General features: G+C 43.1%; 1 protein-coding gene across 2 annotated transcripts in view; it reads right to left on the bottom strand.

Annotated features, from left to right (window-relative positions):
- The window catches only part of Duox (dual oxidase), a 489,286-nt gene that overhangs the window by 83,081 nt on the left and 383,846 nt on the right, over positions 1–22,359 (bottom strand). For both annotated transcript variants that reach the window (XM_071669735.1, XM_071669734.1), the window contains exon 9: positions 2,058–2,196. In XM_071669735.1, coding sequence (XP_071525836.1) covers positions 2,058–2,196 — 139 coding nt within the window. The remainder of the gene's footprint in view (positions 1–2,057; positions 2,197–22,359) is intronic.

Raw genomic sequence — 22,359 nt, 5'->3', positions numbered from 1 at the left:
TAGTACCACACATACATACATACATGACACGTAGATGGTAGTACCATACATACATGACACGTAGATGATAGTACCATACATACATACATACATGACACGTAGATGGTAGTACCGTACATACATACATGACACGTAGATGGTTGTACCATACATACATACATACATGACACGTAGATGGTAGTACCATACATACATATATGACACGTAGATGGTAGTACCATACATACATACATGACACGTAGATGGTTGTACCATACACACATGACACGTAGATGATAGTACCATACATACATACATGACACGTAGATGGTAGTACCATACATGCATACATACATGACACGTAGATGGTAGTACCATACATACATACATACATGACACGTAGATGGTAGTACCATACATACATACATGACACGTAGATGGTAGTACCATACATACATACATGACACGTAGATGGTAGTACCGTACATACATACATGACACGTAGATGGTAGTACCGTACATACATACATGGCACGTAGATGGTTGTACCATACATACATACATGACACGTAGATGGTTGTACCATACATACATACATACATGACACGTAGATGGTAGTACCATACATGACACGTAGATGGTAGTACCATACATACATACATACATACATACATGACACGTAGATGGTAGTACCATACATACATACATACATACATGACACGTAGATGGTAGTACCATACATACATGACACGTAGATGGTAGTACCATACATACATACATGACACGTAGATGGTAGTACCGTACATACATACATGACACGTAGATGGTTGTACCATACATACATACATGACACGTAGATGGTAGTACCATACATACATACATACATACATGACACGTAGATGGTAGTACCATACATACATACATGACACGTAGATGGTAGTACCATACATACATACATACATACATGACACGTAGATGGTAGTACCATACATACATGACAAGTAGATGGTTGTACCATACATACATACATACATGACACGTAGATGGTTGTACCATACATACATACATACATACATGACACGTAGATGGTAGTACCATATATACATACATACATGACACGTAGATGGTAGTACCATACATACATACATACATGACACGTAGATGGTAGTACCATACATACATACATGACACGTAGATGGTAGTACCATACATACGTACATGACACGTAGATGATAGTACCATACATACATACATGACACATAGATGGTAGTACCATACATACATACATGACACGTAGATGGTAGTACCATACATACATACATACATGACACGTAGATGGTAGTACAATACATACGTACATGACACGTAGATGGTTGTACCATACATACATACATGACACGTAGATGGTAGTACCATACATACATACATGACACGTAGATGGTAGTACCATACATACATACATGACATGTAGATGGTAGTACCATACATACATACATGACACGTAGATGGTAGTACCATACATACATACATACATGACACGTAGATGGTAGTACCATACATACATACATGACACGTAGATGGTTGTACCATACATACATACATAAATACATGACACGTAGATGGTAGTACCATACATACATACATGACACGTAGATGGTTGTACCATACATACATACATGACACGTAGATGGTAGTACCATACATACATACACACATGACACGTAGCTTGTTGTACCACACATACATACATACATACATGACACGTAGATGGTTGTACCATACATACATACATGACACGTAGATGGTAGTACTATACATACATACATACATGACACGTAGCTGGTTGTACCACACATACATACATACATACATATCACCCTTGCTAACTTTCTACAGTATGTCCTGAGAGTGAGAGATATGTATATTACCACCATTATCATTAGTACTCACACCACTACCACCAGACACACAGACCATCTCCCAGTTACTCCCAGACTGGTAGGCCCGGGTCTCCTGGTCCCTCCCTTCTCCCAGCCTCTCAAACACACAAGTGAAGTAGAACACGTCAGCTGACTCACCCAGGTCGCGTCGCGAGAACTCCAGCGGGCCGAAGAGCTTGTTGCGGACGTCCGAGCAGAGGACGTGGTCCTCGCGCTCGGCCAGCTGCGAGGCCAGGCCCCTCATCAGCTCCTCCACGGTGCCCAGCGTCATCACGTCCTGCACACAACAACAGTACAACACCATTACTGACCCGCCATGACTGACACACGACTGAGACGATGGTTCTTGTTATGATACATGAACTGGTGACACATGACTGAGACGATGGTTCTTGTTATGATACATGAACTGGTGGCACATAATAGACGATGGTTCTTGTTATGATACATGAACTAGGAAGAAAAGATAAGAGAGGATTACAGCTAGGTAGCAAGGCTAGGTAGTCTCCACGAGTTGACGTTCCTAGCTTCTACGTCAAGTCTAACCCTTCCCATTTTCTACAGCTCCACTGTTTAACCTGCCCCTATTTTCTACATGCTATTAACCTGCCCCTATTTTCTACCGCTCCACGGGGTAACCTGAACCCTATTTTCTACCGCTCCACTGGGTAACTTGCCCCGCATTTTTCTATAATCCCACAGTATAAGCGTACGTTCCCCGTATGTACATTTAGACTCTCATTTTAGATACAAAAAACGTTAATCATTAGGTGTACTACATTTTCAAAAGACCTCATTACACTCACACACACACAATATATATATATATATATATATATATATATATATATATATATATATATATATTCCTATGAGTCCACGGGGAAAATGAAACACGATGCGTTTCCCCGTGGACTCATAGGAATATCTTGATCACGCGCAAAATTGTGATCCTTTCCAATATATATATATATATATATATATATATATATATATATATATATATATATATATATATATATATATATTATCCCTGGGGATAGGGGATTAAGAATACTTCCCACGTATTCCCTGCGTGTCGTAGAAGGCGACTAAAAGGGGAGGGAGCGGGGGGCTGGAAATCCTCCCCTCTCTTTTCTTTTTTTTTTTCAATTTTCCAAAAGAAGGAACAGAGGGGGCCAGGTGAGGTTATTCCAAAAAAGGCCCAGTCCTCTGTTCTTAACGCTACCTCGCTAACGCGGGAAATGGCGAATAGTTTAAAAGAAAAGATATATATATATATATATATATATATATATATATATATATATATATATATATATATATATATATATATATTTGTTCCCTCTCATGACGCAAATATATCGTCAATTGGTTTATCCAACTTACGAGTAATTCCCCTTCGAAACACTTTTCGCTTTCCCTTCCTTGAAAAATGAATTTCATATCCTTCAAATACATGCGCTTTTATTGTGTGTGTGTGTGTGTGTGTGTGTGTGTGTGTGTGTGTGTGTGTGTGTGTGTGTCTGTGTAGTTCTGGGGGTGTTGGCCGCTCGTGGTAACGTCCTCAGTGGGCCACTTCCCTGGATCACTCGTTGCTCCACGTTCACATCACCTGCAGGAGGGCAAGCGAACTCGGCAAGATAACGCGATTTTCAGAAACTACGTCAGGACAAATAGAAACAGAAAACAGATAATCTTTGTTATGGTCCAAATCAACAAAAGTTTTGTCGGCCTTTTGATACTAGTCACAAAATTGGTAGGTTATATAGAAGAGCAGCCCTGAAATACAAGTCTACTACTTGGGATACACACACACACACACACACTACACACACACACACCACTCTCTCTCTCTCTCTCTCTCTCTCTCTCTCTCTCTCTCTCTCTCTCTCTCTCTCTCTCTCTCTCTCTCTCATGAATGAAAACAATGAAAAACCTCCCCATCCTCCCCCCCCCCCTTTTCTCTCTCATACCCAGTCTCGAACCTTTGTGCTCGTCCACTCTCTCATGTGGATCCCAAAACTCGTACAGATTCAATGACTTCCGTCTACTTTGAGAATTTTTATACGCTTAAAGATATTCCCTTTTATTCCTTTTATTTGCTTCTATGCTTAGATTATCACATAACTTTCTCATACTTTCTTTCACTTTCTCTGTCTTTCAAAATATTTCATGGGTTCTCGTCCCTCAATCTTACCCATTTCAATATATAAACTATTTTCTTTATGTTAGCTGAGACAGCACTGGCAAATGAATAACCTAATGATGATCAATATATATATATATATATATATATATATATATATATATATATATATATATATATACATACCAACACTCTCATCACATAAACGCCCATATACATACACAAGACATAAATACACACGTACATATTTCTACTTGCTTGCCTTCATCCATCCTGGCGCTACCCCGCCCCACAGGAAACAGCATCGCTACCCTCTGCTTCAGCGAGGTAGCGCCAGGAAAACAGACGAAAAGGGCCACATTCGTTCACACTCAGTCTCCTGTTGTCATGATTATATATATTAGCCTAAGTCGGTTAACCACTTTATCGACCAGCTCCTAAGCTAGGATGAACAGCTGGGTTAACTGTGGACGGACTGCCGCAACCAAGATTGGAAACTATGCAGACGTGACCCCCAGTTGCCCGTGTGAATGTGTCACGCTCAGCAACGCTAACAGCTACACCACACGGGACCACAAGCTCCACACTCCACAACTCCCGAGGATCACACGGGCAGTGTGAGCGGGGAGGAAGGATCACACGGGCAGTGTGAGCGGGGAGGAAGGATCACACGGGCAGTGTGAGCGGGGAGGAAGGACCACACGGGCAGTGTGAGCGGGGAAGAGGGATCACACGGGCAGTGTGAGCGGGGAAGAGGGATCACACGGGCAGTGTGAGCGGGGAAGAGGGATCACACGGGCAGTGTGGGCGGGGATGGTCTTGGAATCATTTTCAAGATTTTTCCGACAGATGGTTACAATTTCAGCTGCTGACAGCCTTAATGACCCACGCAGTTGGTAGGTCTACGGCCTAATTAACCAACCAGCCTTCAGCTCTCAGCCACCAAGTACCTGGTACCTGGTAGTGAGGCAGCGTGAGAGCAACCAGCTGCCTGGTGACTCGGAGGAAGGCCCATCTTGCCACAGTCACTCTTCAGTGGACGTATATACACACGGTCAAAAATGTATCTTCCCGGATGAAATCAATATAACCTTAATTTTGACAAGTTGGTATCAGTCGATATATGACAACATCATAAAAGCAGGGATAATAATGTGAGCCAGACCAATGGCCATATCTCAAAAATCTTCGTCCTTGTTGTCATAGTGTTTCACACAAAAAGCGTCAAGATACTTTTTTGGCCGTGTGTACATAGCGCAACCGGGGCGAGTCCTATGTTGTATGGGTCAGCTCCTCCCGTGCAGAGACCAGCAGGGAGGCAGGTCATCACCTCACCCAAGTTATGTTCTAAGACAAGACTATTTGTACACCGGGAAGAAGCATCACACAGCACACTACAACTGCCTCTGAAACATCGCCTGGCGGTGACCCAACCTCTGAAACATCGCCTGGCGGTGACCCAACCTCTGCAACATCGCCTGGCGGTGACCCAACCTCTGCAACATCGCCTGGCGGTGACCCAACCTCTGCAACATCGCCTGGTGGTGACCCAACCTCTGAGATGAGTGGCAGTGTCACCACCCGACACTGGCTCCTCAGTGAGCGCCACCACCTGCATCAGGCCAGAGCGTTGTACACCCGCCAGATCATCCTTCGTCACCCAGAAGCCAACGCATCATTGTGCTCCGTCTTCAGGTGGTGGGACTTCCCCCACTGCGACAGGAGTAATGGGAGGAGTAATGGCGGTTCACCTGAGAATGAATAGCCTTCGTGTGTTCCATTATTAAGGGGTTTCCTCCACCGCCACACTAATGATGAGCAGTTGGCGAGGTAAGCGGTGTGTTCCTGGGGGGGCCCTCCATCACCGCCGCCCGGGGTCGACTCCTGCGCCCCTGAAGGACGCCAGACTCTGCACACGGCGCACCTTCATCCTGCGGATCGCCCCGCCATTTCTCCGGGCGGGTCGACGTGATCATCAGATTTAAACAACCTTCCTACACCAGCATATCATCCCACCTCCCGGGGTCACTAACTAATTATGAACGACGACATCTTATGCCACATGAGGACAACCAGCGGGTAGCGCTCACCGCACGTCGTGCTTGACGAAGAGGATCGTCTCTCCTCATAGCTCGGGACATCCCGCAAACCGTCCGTCCCCAGTTCATCTGGGACTGATATATATATATATATATATATATATATATATATATATATATATATATATATATATATATATATATGTAGCGTCTCTTTATACGTCTTGGTTTGACAACTCTCTCATGCGTTACACAACATTCCTGTAAACATTATGGTCCTGTTTCTTACCTCGCTGTGATGCCTCCAGGTCCCGAGGCCCCAAGTGTCTGCCATCCACAAACAATCACATACGATCCTCGTTGGTTGAAGCTGCATCGTTGGCTCGACTCTCTCTCTCTCTCTCTCTCTCTCTCTCTCTCTCTCTCTCTCTCTCTCTCTCTCTCTCTCTCTCTCTCAGGATGGTTCATAATGTCCCACGTCCTCAGAATCTTGCTTGACTAACAAGTGTTACTGAAATGCTTCCATCTTGCCCAGTACACTAGACTGAATACACCTATTCAGTACACTAGACTGAATACACCAGATCCAGTACACTAGACTGAATACACCTATTCAGTACACTAGACTGAATACACCAGATCCAGTACACTAGACTGAATACACCAGATCCAGTATACTAGACTGAATACACTAGATCCAGTGCACGAGACTGAATACACCAGATCCAGTACACTAGACGGAACACACCAGATCCAGTATACTAGACTGAATACACCAGATCCAGTATACTAGACTGAATACACCAGATCCAGTGCACGAGACTGAATACACAAGGTCCAGTACACTAGACTAAATAAACCAGATCCAGTACACTAGACTGAATACACCAGATCCAGTGCACGAGACTAAATACACAAGGTCCAGTACACTAGACTGAATACACAAGATCCAAGTACACTAGGCTGAATACACCAGAGCCAGTACACTAGACTGAATACACAAGATCCAGTACACCAGACCCAGTACACTAGGCTGAATACACCAGATCCAGTACACTAGACCGAATACACAAGATCCAGTACACAAGACTGAATACACAAGATCCAGTACAGCAGACCCAGTACACTGGACTGAATACACAAGATCCAGTACACTAGACTGAATACACAAGATCCAGTACACTAGACTGAATACACAAGATCCAGTACACTAGGCTGAATACACAAGACCCAGTACACTAGACTGAATACACCAGATCCAGTACACTAGGCTGAATACACAAGATCCAGTACACTAGACTGAATACACAAGATCCAGTACACTAGGCTGAATACACAAGATCCAGTACACTAGACTGAATACACCAGATCCAGTACACTAGGCTGAATACACAAGATCCAGTACACCGGACCCAGTACACGCCACACCTCACAAGGTCATTGTTCACGTCTCAGTGAGGAACATAATTTGTTTACGCTGTCGTAAACGATCCCGATGTTTATCTTGTATGACAACTTGTCATGGAGGCTGGATATCCAATTAAGTCCCTCTTCCCGTAATATATATATATATATATATATATATATATATATATATATATATATATATATATATATATATATATATATATAATTTATTTACATTTATCATACTTTGTCGCTGTCTCCCGCGTTAGCGAGGTAGCGCAAGGAAACAAACGAAAGAATGGCCCAACCCACCCCGATACACATGTATATACATACACGTCCACACACGCAAATATACATACCTATACATCTCAATGTACACATGTATATACACACACAGACACATACATATATACCCATGCACACAATTCACACTGTCTGCCTTTATTCATTCCCATCGCCACCTCGCCACACATGGAAAACCATCCCCCTCCCCCCTCATATATATATATATATATATATATATATATATATATATATATATATATATATATATATATATACACACATATACACGTGTATATAATTCATACTTGCTGCCTTTATTCATTCCCGTCGCCACCCCGCCACAAATGAAATGAAAACCCCTTCCCCCCGCATGTGCGCGAAGTAGTGCTAGGAAAAGACAACAAAGGCCACATTCGTTCACACTCAGTCTCCAGCTGTCATGTATAATGCACCTGAACTCATATTCTATGAGTCCATGGAGAAAATGAAACACGATAAGTTCCCAAGTGCACTTTCGTGTCATAATCACCTCATCAGGGGAAATACGAGAGAAATATAAGTCAGTTGATATATATATCTTTTTTTCTTTTAAACTATTCGCCATTTCCCGCGTTAGCGAGGTAGCGTTAAGAACAGAGGACTGGGCCTTTTTTGGAATATCCTCACCTGGCCCCCCTCTGTTCCTTCTTTTCGAAAATTAAAAAAAAATAACGAGAGGGGAGGATTTCCAGCCACCCGCTCCCTCCCCTTTTAGTCGCCTTCTACGACACGCAGGGAATACGTGGGAAGCATTCTTAATCCCCTATCCCCAGGGATGAGTTGATATATATATATATATATATATATATATATATATATATATATATATATATATATATATATATATATATATATATATTCTTTTTTTTTTTTTTTTTTTCTCTTTGTCGCTGTCTCCCGGGTTTGCGAGGTAGCGCAAGGAAACAGACGAAAGAAATGGCCCAACCCACCCCCATACACATGTATATACATACACGTCCACACACGCAAATATACATACCTACACAGCTTTCCATGGTTTACCCCAGACGCTTCACATGCCCTGATTCAATCCACTGACAGCACGTCAACCCTGGTATACCACATCGATCCAATTCAATCTATTCCTTGCCCTCCTTTCACCCTCCTGCATGTTCAGGCCCCGATCACACAGAATCTTTTTCACTCCATCTTTCCACCTCCAATCTGGTCTCCCACTTCTCCTCGTTCCCTCCACCTCCTACACATATATCCTCTTGGTCAATCTTTCCTCACTCATTTTCTCCATGTGCCCAAACCATTTCAAAACACCCTCTTCTGCTCTCTCAACCACGCTCTTTTTATTTCCACACATCTCTCTTACCCTTACGTTACTTACTCGATCAAACCACCTCACACCACACACTGTCCTCAAACATCTCATTTCCAGCACATCCACCCTCCTGCGCACAACTCTATCCATAGCCCACGCCTCGCAACCATACAACATTGTTGGAACCACTATTCCTTCAAACATAGCCATTTTTGCTTTCCGAGATAATGTTCTCGACTTCCACACATTCTTCAAGGCTCCCAGGATTTATATATATATATATATATATATATATATATATATATATATATATATATATATATATATATATATATATATATATATATCCCTGGGATAGAGGAGAAAGAATACTTCCCACGTATTCCCTGTGTGTCGTAGAAGGCGACTAAACGGGGAGGGAGCGTGGGGCTGGAAATCCTCCCCTCTCTTTTTTTTTTTAATTTTCCAAAAGAAGGAACAGAGAAGGGGGCCAGGTGAGGATATACCCTCAAATGCGCAAGGAAATGACAAATAGTATGGCAAATAGTAGTTCTTAACGCTCCCTCGCTAACGCGGGAAATGGCAAATAGTTTGAAAGATATATATATATATATATATATATATATATATATATATATATATATATATATATATATATAGATGCTCCTTAGATACAGGACATGCAGACTCGTGGTGGATGAGAGGCATCAACTGGTCTGCTGTCACCTTCCCTCAACCATGTCTTCATCTCAGCCATGGTGTTGGTTCTCTCCCTCTGTTCTACGTGTATTACTTCTGTCCGCTTTCTCTCGTGTGAGGCGTCAGTCTGTGTTGGGTTCCTGCCACTAAGGCTTTAGACCCGTAACCATGTGAATGGTCGGTGCTTCCTATAGATTGTGTGTGGAGATTTGACTTACGAAGATGGACCGTTACTTCACCTGTTTCACTCACCCAGCAAAGCTTTCGTGTTTCTCGTTCACAAACAACATGACGCTCGGTTTTGTTACATTCATGCCCGCCCAATGTTACATTCGTGTCCCACCAACACAGCCAATCTTCGCTTCGTTTCCTCTGGGCTCACATTACCATACAATCTCAAGATGTTTATTGTTTGGAATTTCTTACATAAAACGAACTTTGAAGATCTGATTTTTCAGTCTTGCTTAAGACCACAAGCAACTGTGGCCAAAAAAAACTAAGAAGCTTTTCAATACTAAATATGCTCTGGTCTTGTTGCGTTTCTCTCTCTCTCTCTCTCTCTCTCTCTCTCTCTCTCTCTCTCTCTCTCTCTCTCTCTCTCTCTCTCTCTCTCCTACAGGTATTACTGTTGTGCTCGTGATGTGCCTGCCTGTGTCCCCACCTTCAAGGCTTGGACCCGAGACTTGCGTCTTTATTCATTCCCATCGCAACCCCGTCACACATGAAATGACAACCCCCTCCCCCTCGCACGCGCGCGAGGTAGCGCTATGAAAAGACAACAAAGGCCACATTCGTTCACACTCAGTCTCCAGCTGTCATGTGTAATGCACAGAAACTTATATTCCTATGAGTCCACGGGGAAAATGAAACAAATACCGGTTCCCAAGTGCACTTTCGTGTAATAATCACATCATCAGGGGAGACACAAGAGAAATATAACAGTCAGTTGATATACAACGAAGAGATGTAGGTTCACAACCTACAACATCCTCGTCACACAAACCAAGCATGACGAAGAAGCCAACCGGATCCACAACCACGCCATTCAGCCACAACCTGGCCCACGCTTCACAACCACGTCAAGGCCAATCAAACACACACCACAAACCACGCCTAACCAACCACGGCTCTCTCTCTCTCTCTCTCTCTCTCTCTCTCTCTCTCTCTCTCTCTCTCTCTCTCTCTCTACGGGGGTTGTCATTTCATGTGTGGCGGGGTGGCGATAGGAATGAATAAAGGCAGCAAGTATGAATTATGTACATGTGTATATATGTATATGTCTGTGTGTGTATATATATGTATACGTTGAAATGTATAGGTATGTATATGTGCGTGTGTGGACGTATATGTATATACATGTATATGTGGGTGGGTTGGGCCTTTCTTTCGTCTGTTTCCTTGCGCTACCTCGCTAACGCGGGAGACAGCGACAAAATATAATAAATAAATAAATAAATAATATATATATATATATATATATATATATATATATATATATATATATATATATATATATATCCCGTGGCACAGCCCTAACGGTATTGTTCAACAGGTGAGCAACTGGTGCCACACACCCGGGAGATATAAACCCTCAGAGAACATTAATTACTGAGTAAGAAAATATCAAATATAAAATGTTGCTTCATGGCAACATTGCTACACCAGCCGCCTAGCATTGACCTACATGAGGTCGAGCTGAAACATGCCTTCCTCTGCTATGACGCACGCCCCCAGAACACCCCCAGCACAGCCTGGGGGGAGAGGGACTCCTCATGTCTAGGGCTAATACTGTCGTCTGGGGTTAGTACTGCTGTCTGGGGTCAGTACTGGTGTCTGGGGTCAGTACTGGTGTCTGGGGTGAATAACGGTGTCTGGTGTCAGCACTGGTGTCTGGGGTCCATAACGGCGTATGACGTCAACAGCCCTGCCAACAGAACATGATTGGTCGAGGAGCCCTGCCAACAGGCCACAGTGAGGGCAGGGCACGTCTCGCATCTCTAACCTTTACCAAGACAACACTCAAATCTGGAACACCCAGACTGGGGCCCAAGTTATATGAATCACAAAATTATTTGACCAGTCTCAGACGAGGGCGGTGTGTGGTGTGGGGAGGAGTCGTGACCCCACGCGCCGACCTCCTGCTGGGGGGGGGGGGGGCCTGTACCACCACCCGGACGTCCACCAGGCGGAGGTGTGGTACGTCAGGCAAGACAAGGACGCCTCCCTAGCATTTGAAAGCAAACCTAAATATAGTTCCTGCCAGATGAAGCCCCCGGGAGGAGCCCGGCTGCTCCCGAAGGAGGCGATGAAGGAGGCGGGGAAAATGGAGGCGAAATGTAGAGTGAAGACCATCAATTCAGCGGTCACGTGTCAAGTGGTTTACTATCGCCGGCACACTCAGTCCTCCAGTGGTCTTCCACCACTGACACAGACCCCACAATGGTCTAGTATCATTGCCAACGTGGTCTATTATCAATGACACAGACCATCCCTCTTACCTCCATTGGTCGACCATTACCGACATCCCCCACCCCCCCAAATGGTCTACTATCCCCGTATCAGCCCAAAACCCCTTCCTCCCCAGTGCTCTACTACCACTAGTTCACCCAGTTCCTCACCAGTTCCTCACTCCAGTTCTACGAACTCCGTCACCACACCAAGCTACAAGGTGGCACAACACAAATCTACAAAAACGTATTCAGTTCATCACACGAGTGCTACTTAATAAGTAGCATCAGATATGCAATGTGAAAGTAATAATTATTTAATAAGGTTAATCTCGGATTATCTTAATATTTCAAATTCCCGTTATATTTTCGCTCTCTCGTAACACCAATGCCGGTGGAAATGTGCACTTGCTTCCTTACCACACTATACTATACTACGCTATGCTATGCTGTACTATACTATGTTACGCTATGATAACTATACTATACTACACTATGCTATGCTGTACTATACTATGTTACGCTATGATAACTATACTATACTACACTATGCTATGCTGTACTATACTATGTTACGCTATGATAACTATACTATACTACGCCATGATAACTGTACTATACTCGGCTATGATAACTATACTATACTACGCTATGCTATGCCATGCTATACTATACTAGTATTACTATACTATACTATATAATAATACACCAAGTTTAACACAGAACCCTTACATCAACCATATTCCAGACATGTCCATCATACTGGGAGCTTAATGAGCGGGAGACGCTGGAACGTAACAAATATTCTGGACTTACTGACCCAATCTTCCAGAGTGATGTGTAAACACGAACGCTAACACGGTGGCAAGATGCCATCAGACAATCTACCGTCAACGAGCAGTAACAGGCTGATACAACAGGTCTCTCGGATACCCTTGTAGCACCACTACAGTCGTAAATCATACAGTAATGTATGGTATAATAAGTCTTCCGCTACGATGTAAATACTGTTAAATTGACAAGTTCCAGAGATCAATGTTTATTTGTAAATGACCCATAAGGTAGAAGCTTACAGTGCCTTTATCTGGACACGATACATGAGCCAAATATTTTCCCATTTTACCGTAAACAACTTCATTAGATAACTAATTACATCCCAGCTCTGTATTCCCACAATACTCGCTATGGCTATCATTGCCTTTATCTAAATTACCACACGCGATACATGAACCACATCACTTCCCTCTTTACTGCCGGTAACCCGTAATTATATGGTTAATTACATGTCTGCTCTACATTCCCAAAATACTCCTCCTAGTCCAAGCGACTGGACCCTCCTCCCCAGAAGCCTGGCCCAACATGGCGGCCGGGTCGTACGTACACTCCCTCCCTCCGCCAAACTCTGATCGAAATGTGAACATGTTTACCGCATGGTCACTCGCTCATCTTGTTCTCCCACTCACGTGATCCTGCACGTAATGAACATCAACACGCGTCGTCGGAAGGTGATCATCAGGGCTGCGGTGTGTCACAGTCAGTCCGCCCTCCAGTCGTGTTGAGGGAGAGAGCAACTCCAGCTGGCAGCGATGACTAACAGAAAACGGCAGCAATCGGCTGTACCCGGCCACTGAGCCTTGAACCCGCGCCGCCACCCGCCAGTTTTTATGACGCAGGAAACTGGGTGCAGCTCTCTCTCTCTCTCTCTCTCTCTCTCTCTCTCTCTCTCTCTCTCTCTCTCTCTCTCTCTCTCTCTCTCATGGACTCGGGTTCGATTCCCGGACAGGGCATCCGACTCACAGCCATCCCTGCTGTTCATCCCTCCCCAATCACCAACCACATCAGGGCTGGTCGATGAATGGGTACCTGGCGTAAGCTTGAGTGCGTGCGTGCGTCAGTGCTTTCTGGGCACCATTCGTGTGTTACGGGAATAGAGCTTTTACATTCGTGTTGTCCCCTCTCTCAACCATGTGTATATGTACCATATATGTGCTAATATACATGTATTGACACTCACATACACACTAAGTCAGACACCCACCATAATATATATATATATATATATATATATATATATATATATATATATATATATATATATATATATATATATTATACTTAGTCGCTGTCTCCCGCGTTAGCGAGGTAGCGCAAGGAAACAGACGAAAAAATGGCCCAACCCACCCACATACACATGTATACACATAAACGCCCACACACGCACATATACATACCTATACACCTCAACGTATACATACATATACATACACAGACATATACATATATACGTGTGTATATGTACATATCCATACTTGCTGCCTTCATCCATTCCCATCGCCATCCCGCCACACATGAAATGGCACTCTCCTCCCACATACATACACATACACATGTATACACATAAACGCCCACACACGCACATATACATACCTATACACCTCAACGTATACATACATATACATACACAGACATATACATATATACGTGTGTATATGTACATATCCATACTTGCTGCCTTCATCCATTCCCATCGCCATCCCGCCACACATGAAATGGCACTCTCCTCCCCCACCCCCCCGCGCTCGCGCGAGGTAGCGCTAGGAAAAGACAACAAAGGCCACATTCGTTCACACAGTCTCTAGTTGTCATGTATAATGAACCGAAACCACAGCTCCCTTTTCACATCCAGGCCCCACAGAACTTTCCATGGTTTACCCCAGACGCTTCACATGCCCTGGTTCAATCCACTGACAGCACGTCGACCCCGGTATACCACATCGTTCCAATTCACTCTATTCCTTTCACGCTTTTCACCCTCCTGTATGTTCAGGCCCCGATCGCTCAATGTATATATATATATATATATATATATATATATATATATATATATATATATATATATATATATATGTTTACGGATGGGGTTGTTAGGGAGGTGAATGCAAGAGTTTTGGAAAGAGGGGCAAGTATGAAGTCTGTTGGGGATGAGAGAGCTTGGGAAGTGAGTCAGTTGTTGTTCGCTGATGATACAGCGCTGGTGGCTGATTCATGTGAGAAACTGCAGAAGCTGGTGACTGAGTTTGGTAAAGTGTGTGAAAGAAGAAAGTTAAGAGTAAATGTGAATAAGAGCAAGGTTATTGGGTACAGTAGGGTTGAGGGTCAAGTCAATTGGGAGGTGAGTTTGAATGGAGAAAAACTGGAGGAAGTGAAGTGTTTTAGATATCTGGGAGTGGATCTGGCAGAGGATGGAACCATGGAAGCGGAAGTGGATCATAGGGTGGGGGAGGGGGCGAAAATTCTGGGAGCCTTGAAGAATGTGTGGAAGTCGAGAACATTATCTCGGAAAGCAAAAATGGGTATGTTTGAAGGAGTAGTGGTTCCAACAATGTTGTATGGTTGCGAGGCGTGGGCTATGGATAGAGTGGTGCGCAGGAGGATGGATGTGCTGGAAATGAGATGTTTGAGGACAATGTGTGGTGTGAGGTGGTTTGATCGAGTAAGTAACGTAAGGGTAAGAGAGATGTGTGGAAATAAAAAGAGCGTGGTTGAGAGAGCATAAGAGGGTGTTTTGAAATGGTTTGGGCACATGGAGAAAATGAGTGAGGAAAGATTGACCAAGAGGATATATGTGTCGGAGGTGGAGGGAACGAGGAGAAGAGGGAGACCAAATTGGAGGTGGAAAGATGGAGTGAAAAAGATTTTGTGTGATCGGGGCCTGAACATGCAGGAGGGTGAAAGGAGGACAAGGAATAGAGTGAATTGGATTGATGTGGTATACCGGGGTTGACGTGCTGTCAGTGGATTGAATCAGGGCATGTGAAGCGTCTGGGGTAAACCATGGAAAGCTGTGTAGGTATGTATATTTGCGTGTGTGGACGTATGTATATACATGTGTATGGGGGTGGGTTGGGCCATTTCTTTCGTCTGTTTCCTTGCGCTACCTCGCAAACGCGGGAGACAGCGACAAAGCAAAAAAAAAAAAAAAAATATATATATATATATATATATATATATAAGAGAGAGAGAGAGAGAGAGAGAGAGAGAGAGAGAGAGAGAGAGAGAGAGAGAGAGAGAGAGAGAGAGAGAGAGAGAGAGAGAGAGAGAATAATATATAAAAGATTAAGAGAACGGGGTAACATAAGGTAGCCCTGCGTATTGGCAAATTCTTGGCCTAGGTAGAGACAGTTCAGACGTGCGCTCCCTCCAGTGCTGTACCAATAGGTATGTTGCACACACGCTGACCTATTATCATCTGCGACTTCTAAAGTGCAAACGAACAACAACTTCAAAAAAAAAGAAAAAAAGAGGGGGGCGATTCGAACATAGACTAGTTTCTTAACACAGCGTCTAAAATGTATACTTCTAAATGAACTATCGCATTTGTATATACATTTCAAACCTATATGTGACCTTCCTTACATTCCCATCTTCGTGTACGAGGATAATCCCACATCGTAAAGAGGTTTCCCCCTGCTGGGTGGAGGCGAGGGGCTAGGAATGGTTAGGTTAGGTTCAGGTAAGGTTCGGTCAGATTAGAACAAGTTCCCTTCAGTTTAGGTTACATTATGAAAGGTTTGCTTATGGTTATGTTTGGTTAAGGTTATGTTGGTTATGGTTATGTTTGGTTAAGGTTATGTTTGGTTATGGTTATGTATGGTTATGGTTGTTTGGTTATCATGTTTGGTTATGGTTATTTGGTTATGGTTGTTTGGTTATGGTTATGTTTGGTTATCATGTTTGGTTATGGTTGTGTTTGGTTAAGGTTATGTTTGGTTAAGGTTATGTTTGGTTATGGTTATTTGGTTATGGTTGTGTTTGTTTTTGGTTTGTTTGGTTATGGTTATGTTTGGTTATGGTTATGTTTATGTTTGGTTAAGGTTATGTTTGGTTATGGTTATATCTGGTTATGGTTATGTTTGGTTTGACTGGGTTAGCTTACGGGTGCTTTACGTTACATTACGATTAGGTAAGGCTAATATTTGGATACGCTGCGTTTGGTTAGGTTCGGGAGGAAAACGATGCAAAATATCCATACAAGTAAACTATTTTCGTAGAAATTACCTAAAAAATACTGCAATGAACTCATCTATCTATCTATCTATATATATATATATATATATATATATATATATATATATATATATATATATATATATATATATTATTTCTTTTAAACTATTCGCCATTTCCCGCGTTAGCGAGGTAGCGTTAAGAACAGAGGACTGGGCCTTTTTTGGAATATCCTCCCCTGGCCCCCTCTGTTCCTTCTTTTGGAAAATTAAAAAAAAAGAGAGGGGAGGATTTCCAGCCCCCCGCTCCCTCCCCTTTTAGTCGCCTTCTCCGACTTCTTCCACTCAGCCTTGTTGAGGTGCCAATACACGAATCCACGAATTTTTTCCCCCTTTTCTATTGCTTCTGTGCACTGCCTATTTGGCATTTGGTCACCAGAGATTATCATTACACTCAGCAGTTCCTAAACTCTGTAGTTCCTCTCCTCACTGACCTTCTGTAGCTCAGGGGAACTCATACAGCAGCATGACTTCTTATGTATACAACCGATACGTAAAACTTTCCACTCATCAGTATCATAATTCGTTCGTCACCTGTTTAGCTCAGTCCTACAGTTTATTATCAATGTTAGTTTGTTGTTACAGACGTTCAGTTTCTATTGTAGATTTACTTCCCAACTTCGTATTACATATATATATATATATATATATATATATATATATATATATATATATATATATATATATGAAAACAAAAGTGTAAAGTGTGATAAACCCGACCTATGAACTAACCTGACATACTGTATTTACAGTACAATGACTTGCATGACAAAGTTATTATCATCAATTAACTATTTAAAAAAAAAATTATGAAAGTTGAGGAAAAAATTGTGAAATGTACAATAAACCGACGAGTTTGTGTTGCGGCAACAGAGACTCCACCTGTAACACAGGTCACATGTACTGTCTTCCACATTATCCTCCAGCAGACATGTGACGTGGCCAACGTACGCTGGACACACGTCCGCACGCCATCACGGCGTGGTGTACCGAGGCTACGACCCACACACACAACTGACTCATTCTGGTTATTAGGCTACATCCGTCTCCACTAAACTGATACTTTTCTGTGGATCTTGACTCAGGAATATATATATATATATATATATATATATATATATATATATATATATATATATATATATATATATATATATATATATATGTTCCTATGAGTCAAGATCCACAGAAAAGTATCACAAAATACCCTCCAACGACCAGGACTCGAACCCAGGACCTTTGCGTGGCAATCGGGAATCCTTGACAACAGGATCCAATTCTAGCCACGTATCCCGCGTGTGCCGTACAAGGCGACCAACAAGGGGAAGGTCCGCATCATCACATTCAAAACACAGGAAACACACAAGCTGCCTCGCCCCAACACACTCCGGGAAGGCTCGGTCATCTACTGCTGACGCTACCTTGCCTACGCGAGGCAACGCGGGCAGGTAGAAATATACATTCCAGGTATAAATATCGGGCCCCAAGGGGGAAAGGGGGTGGTTAGGGTTAGCAAGGTTGTCCCTTAGGGGAAGGTCTGTGTGTCCGGCAGCCCCCGCCCCGCCCCCACCAGGGGAAGTGGCATCATGACATCGGCACAGAGTCGGTCACCAGCAGCCGCCACGTCTCCTGATCACAGCCAAATTACATACATAAACCCCTCAAGGTGAGGCGGTGAAACCCTGTGGTTGGGTGGACACACACGGGGAATGGAACCACCCACACGCAACCACGGCTCAATCTGGCCACCACCACCATCATTTCACCAACCCTGAACCTGTGTACAGATGGTGCATGATGAACATTCCCAGGGTATGCTCTCTCTCTCTCTCTCTCTCTCTCTCTCTCTCTCTCTCTCTCTCTCTCTCTCTTCTCTAACACATCCATAATCCACCATATCTTCCAAACATTATCATTTTCGCATATTACCCGGGATGATATACACACTCGCTGTTGGTCATGTAATTACCCATGTGTTACAGTGAGGGGAAGGATATCCCACACTAGCAGGGGACCCATCTCTTCAGATTTCTTCCTGTATGGCGAGATGTTGTCGCTGGGCGGGTCTAGCGCGTCGCGCGCAACACAGCCAAAATAAAAAAGTCGAGCGCGTCTTAGTGGAGTGAATGCCGGCATGTTGTCTGTATGTGAGGAAGAAAGGGTAGGAGAGCGATGATGGTCATGGAGAACTTGACAGCCACTGCAGTGCTGCCTCAATCTAACCATTCCGATGCCCAGGCGGTGGTGACTCTCCAGCCTGTACCTGTCTGCCACGTACACCACGAGCCGTTCTTAATGGCCTTGTGTGTGTGTGTGTGTGTGTGTGTGTGTGTGTGTGTGTGTGTGTGTGTGTGTGTGTGTGTAATTAACTATCTGTAATTACCTATCGCGCTTTACGGTGAGGACATTTCTACACTCATCTGTAGAACTTTCAACCACATTTCAATTTTCTATATGCTGTCCTCATTCACAATTTCCACATTCAGTTTCTTCCATCTCCTCACCATTCATACATTATGTATCTATCAACAACTTTTTTAACAAGTTTCATCATTTCATGTTATGTTCCCTGGCTGTTCTATCCTCGCCTTCTTTATGTTCACCGTTGACTTCATCTGGGTGGTATAATAATGGTTGTGATCAGGTCACCCCTCATCCTTCTCTCTTCACGGTGGGCAAATTTAAGGCTTCTTAACTCTCCTCTGTAGTTCAGTCATTCCCGGTACCTTCTTCCTCTTCTGTACCTCCTCCATCAGTTCTTTGTATGCTGAACGCGCGCTGACCAAACCTGACATGCATATTTATTCTAGTTACGTTTATATGTTGGATGTGACCATCTTGCTGATCACTTATTTATTCATGTACGGCACTGGAACACCATAGTGTGTGTGTGTGTGTGTGTGTGTGTGTGTGTGTGTGTGTGTGTGTGTGTGTGTGTGTGTGTGTGTGTGTCACTTTTTTTCTTGTATAATTAGGTCAGAGAAAAGAAGTGAGGGCGCTTAAGTGATCTTTTGTCATAAGGTTACAACACACCGAGGTTAAGTTGCTATCATGAGAAACTTTTCTTACATCTCTGAGTCTTGTTGTTACCTCCACGTTCGGCAACATCCGGGAATCAGAACAGAAATCGACAGTTCAGTTTTCTTTATTTCTTTGATTTAAGTTTAGATGATCGTTATTCTACCCACAGCCAGTAAATCCCATCTCTCGAAACAACTGTGGAGCACTTCAGTTACGTGTTAAGTTAGGTTACTTCGAGGATTTCTTCCGTTGTCTAGGTCAGGTTAAGTTGGGTCAGCTCTACGTTGCTTTAAAGTAAATCTAGGTTAGGTTAGGTTAGGTTAAGTTAGGTCAGCTCTAGGTTGATTTAAAGTAAAACTAGGTTAAATTAGTTCAGCTCTAGCATGATTTAAAGTAAACCTAGGTTAGGTTAAGTTAGGTCAGCTCTAAGTAGAGTTAAAGTAAGTCTAGGTTAGATTAAGTCAGCTCTAGGTTGAGTTGAAATAAGTCTAGGTTAGGCTGGGTTAAGTTGAGGTTACGTTTATTCTACGTTGGATGGTGAGAGGAGGGGCGAGGTTAGGTTAGGTCACGTTTAATCTACTTTGGTTAGCTAGGGGTGAGGGGTGAGGTTAGGTTAGGTTAGGGTAGGCTCTGACTTAAGTCAGGTTAAGTTAGGTCTTATCTAGGTTTGTGTAGCTCTGTGCTGTCATGTTCTCTCTCTCTCTCTCTCTCTCTCTCTCTCTCTCTCTCTCTCTCTCTCTCTCTCTCTCTCTCTCTCTCCTACATTAGGTTAGCTTTAGATTAAGTTAGTTTAGCTTTGGGTCAATCCACATTTGGTTAGCTCAGGGGATTAGTCTGGTTAACTTAGGTTAGGTCTAGATTAAGTTAGGATTAGGGTTAAGTTAGGTTAGATATGATCTTCGTTATGTTTACATTCACAACACTTTACATCCTTTCTAATCTTCTCTACCAACGTGTGAACAGAATCTTTTTTTTTATATATTGAAAAAAATGAAGCCACTCTAACATCATATTTATATAAACCACAAAGACTATCATTATTGTATCATTACATAGATCGGCGACTGTGAAGAGATAATTCGGACGAGAAATTTAACCACTTTTATATCCATTTCATGTACAAAGTATTCGTGTCATATCAATATTGTTTTCGGTACAAACCTTAGTTCAGTTCTCGTATCCCATTATATATAATTACTCAGCGCTTCGGACACCAGAAACCATCTAAAAATCTATCACAAAAGTGTTCGTATCCTAGCTCTGCTTATTACTACTTACGAAAACTAGTACCCATCTCACTATCGTAGTTCTACATTCAAATAAGCAATATGGGATTTAGAAACTATAACATTATAACTATCAACTATTCTTAAAGGAAAATCTTCAAAAGCTCAAGTTTCAGATGTTTAATAAGTAATCATGTCTACCACCAGCTGATGCCCACAACATGCTACGCTGCTGGTCTTCCACGAACCGACGTCCTGACCACTCACTACACTGACTACAGACCTACTTACACACCACTATCGTCACTGCTGGTGTACATACAGACCACTAATCACTGTAGGTCTCCGTCCAGACGACTAGTCACTGTAGGTGTAACCTACAGGCCATCTTACAGTCAGTGCACGTCTACGTCCAGTCCTCTACAAATGACTATCATGATAGATGAACTTACACGTCAGTCAGTGAGGGATACATAACGAACCCAAAGGGACAAAGTACTCATAAAATCCACTAGGGTCTCTGTGTGAACGGCATAAACCATCACGTCTCGCTTAGTGCCAAGGTAAAACAAGCCAGAATTGTCGGGGAAACCAGACGAACGTCTTGCGTCACACACACACACACACACACACACATTAAAAGCCAACCCGGAGCTTTGAAAGTTGGCCTCACAGTGATTCATTTACTGGCCTAAGTGGAATGAATCAGTTTCCTGTGGAGGTTCCTTCAACGCCCTGTCGTTCCACCCGGGAAGAGCTTCCAAGAAC

Source organism: Panulirus ornatus, chromosome 14 (genome assembly GCF_036320965.1).
Source record: "Panulirus ornatus isolate Po-2019 chromosome 14, ASM3632096v1, whole genome shotgun sequence".
NCBI lineage: Eukaryota > Metazoa > Arthropoda > Malacostraca > Decapoda > Palinuridae > Panulirus > Panulirus ornatus.
Note: the sequence above shows the minus strand (reverse complement) of the source record. Positions and strands in the feature narration are given on the sequence as shown.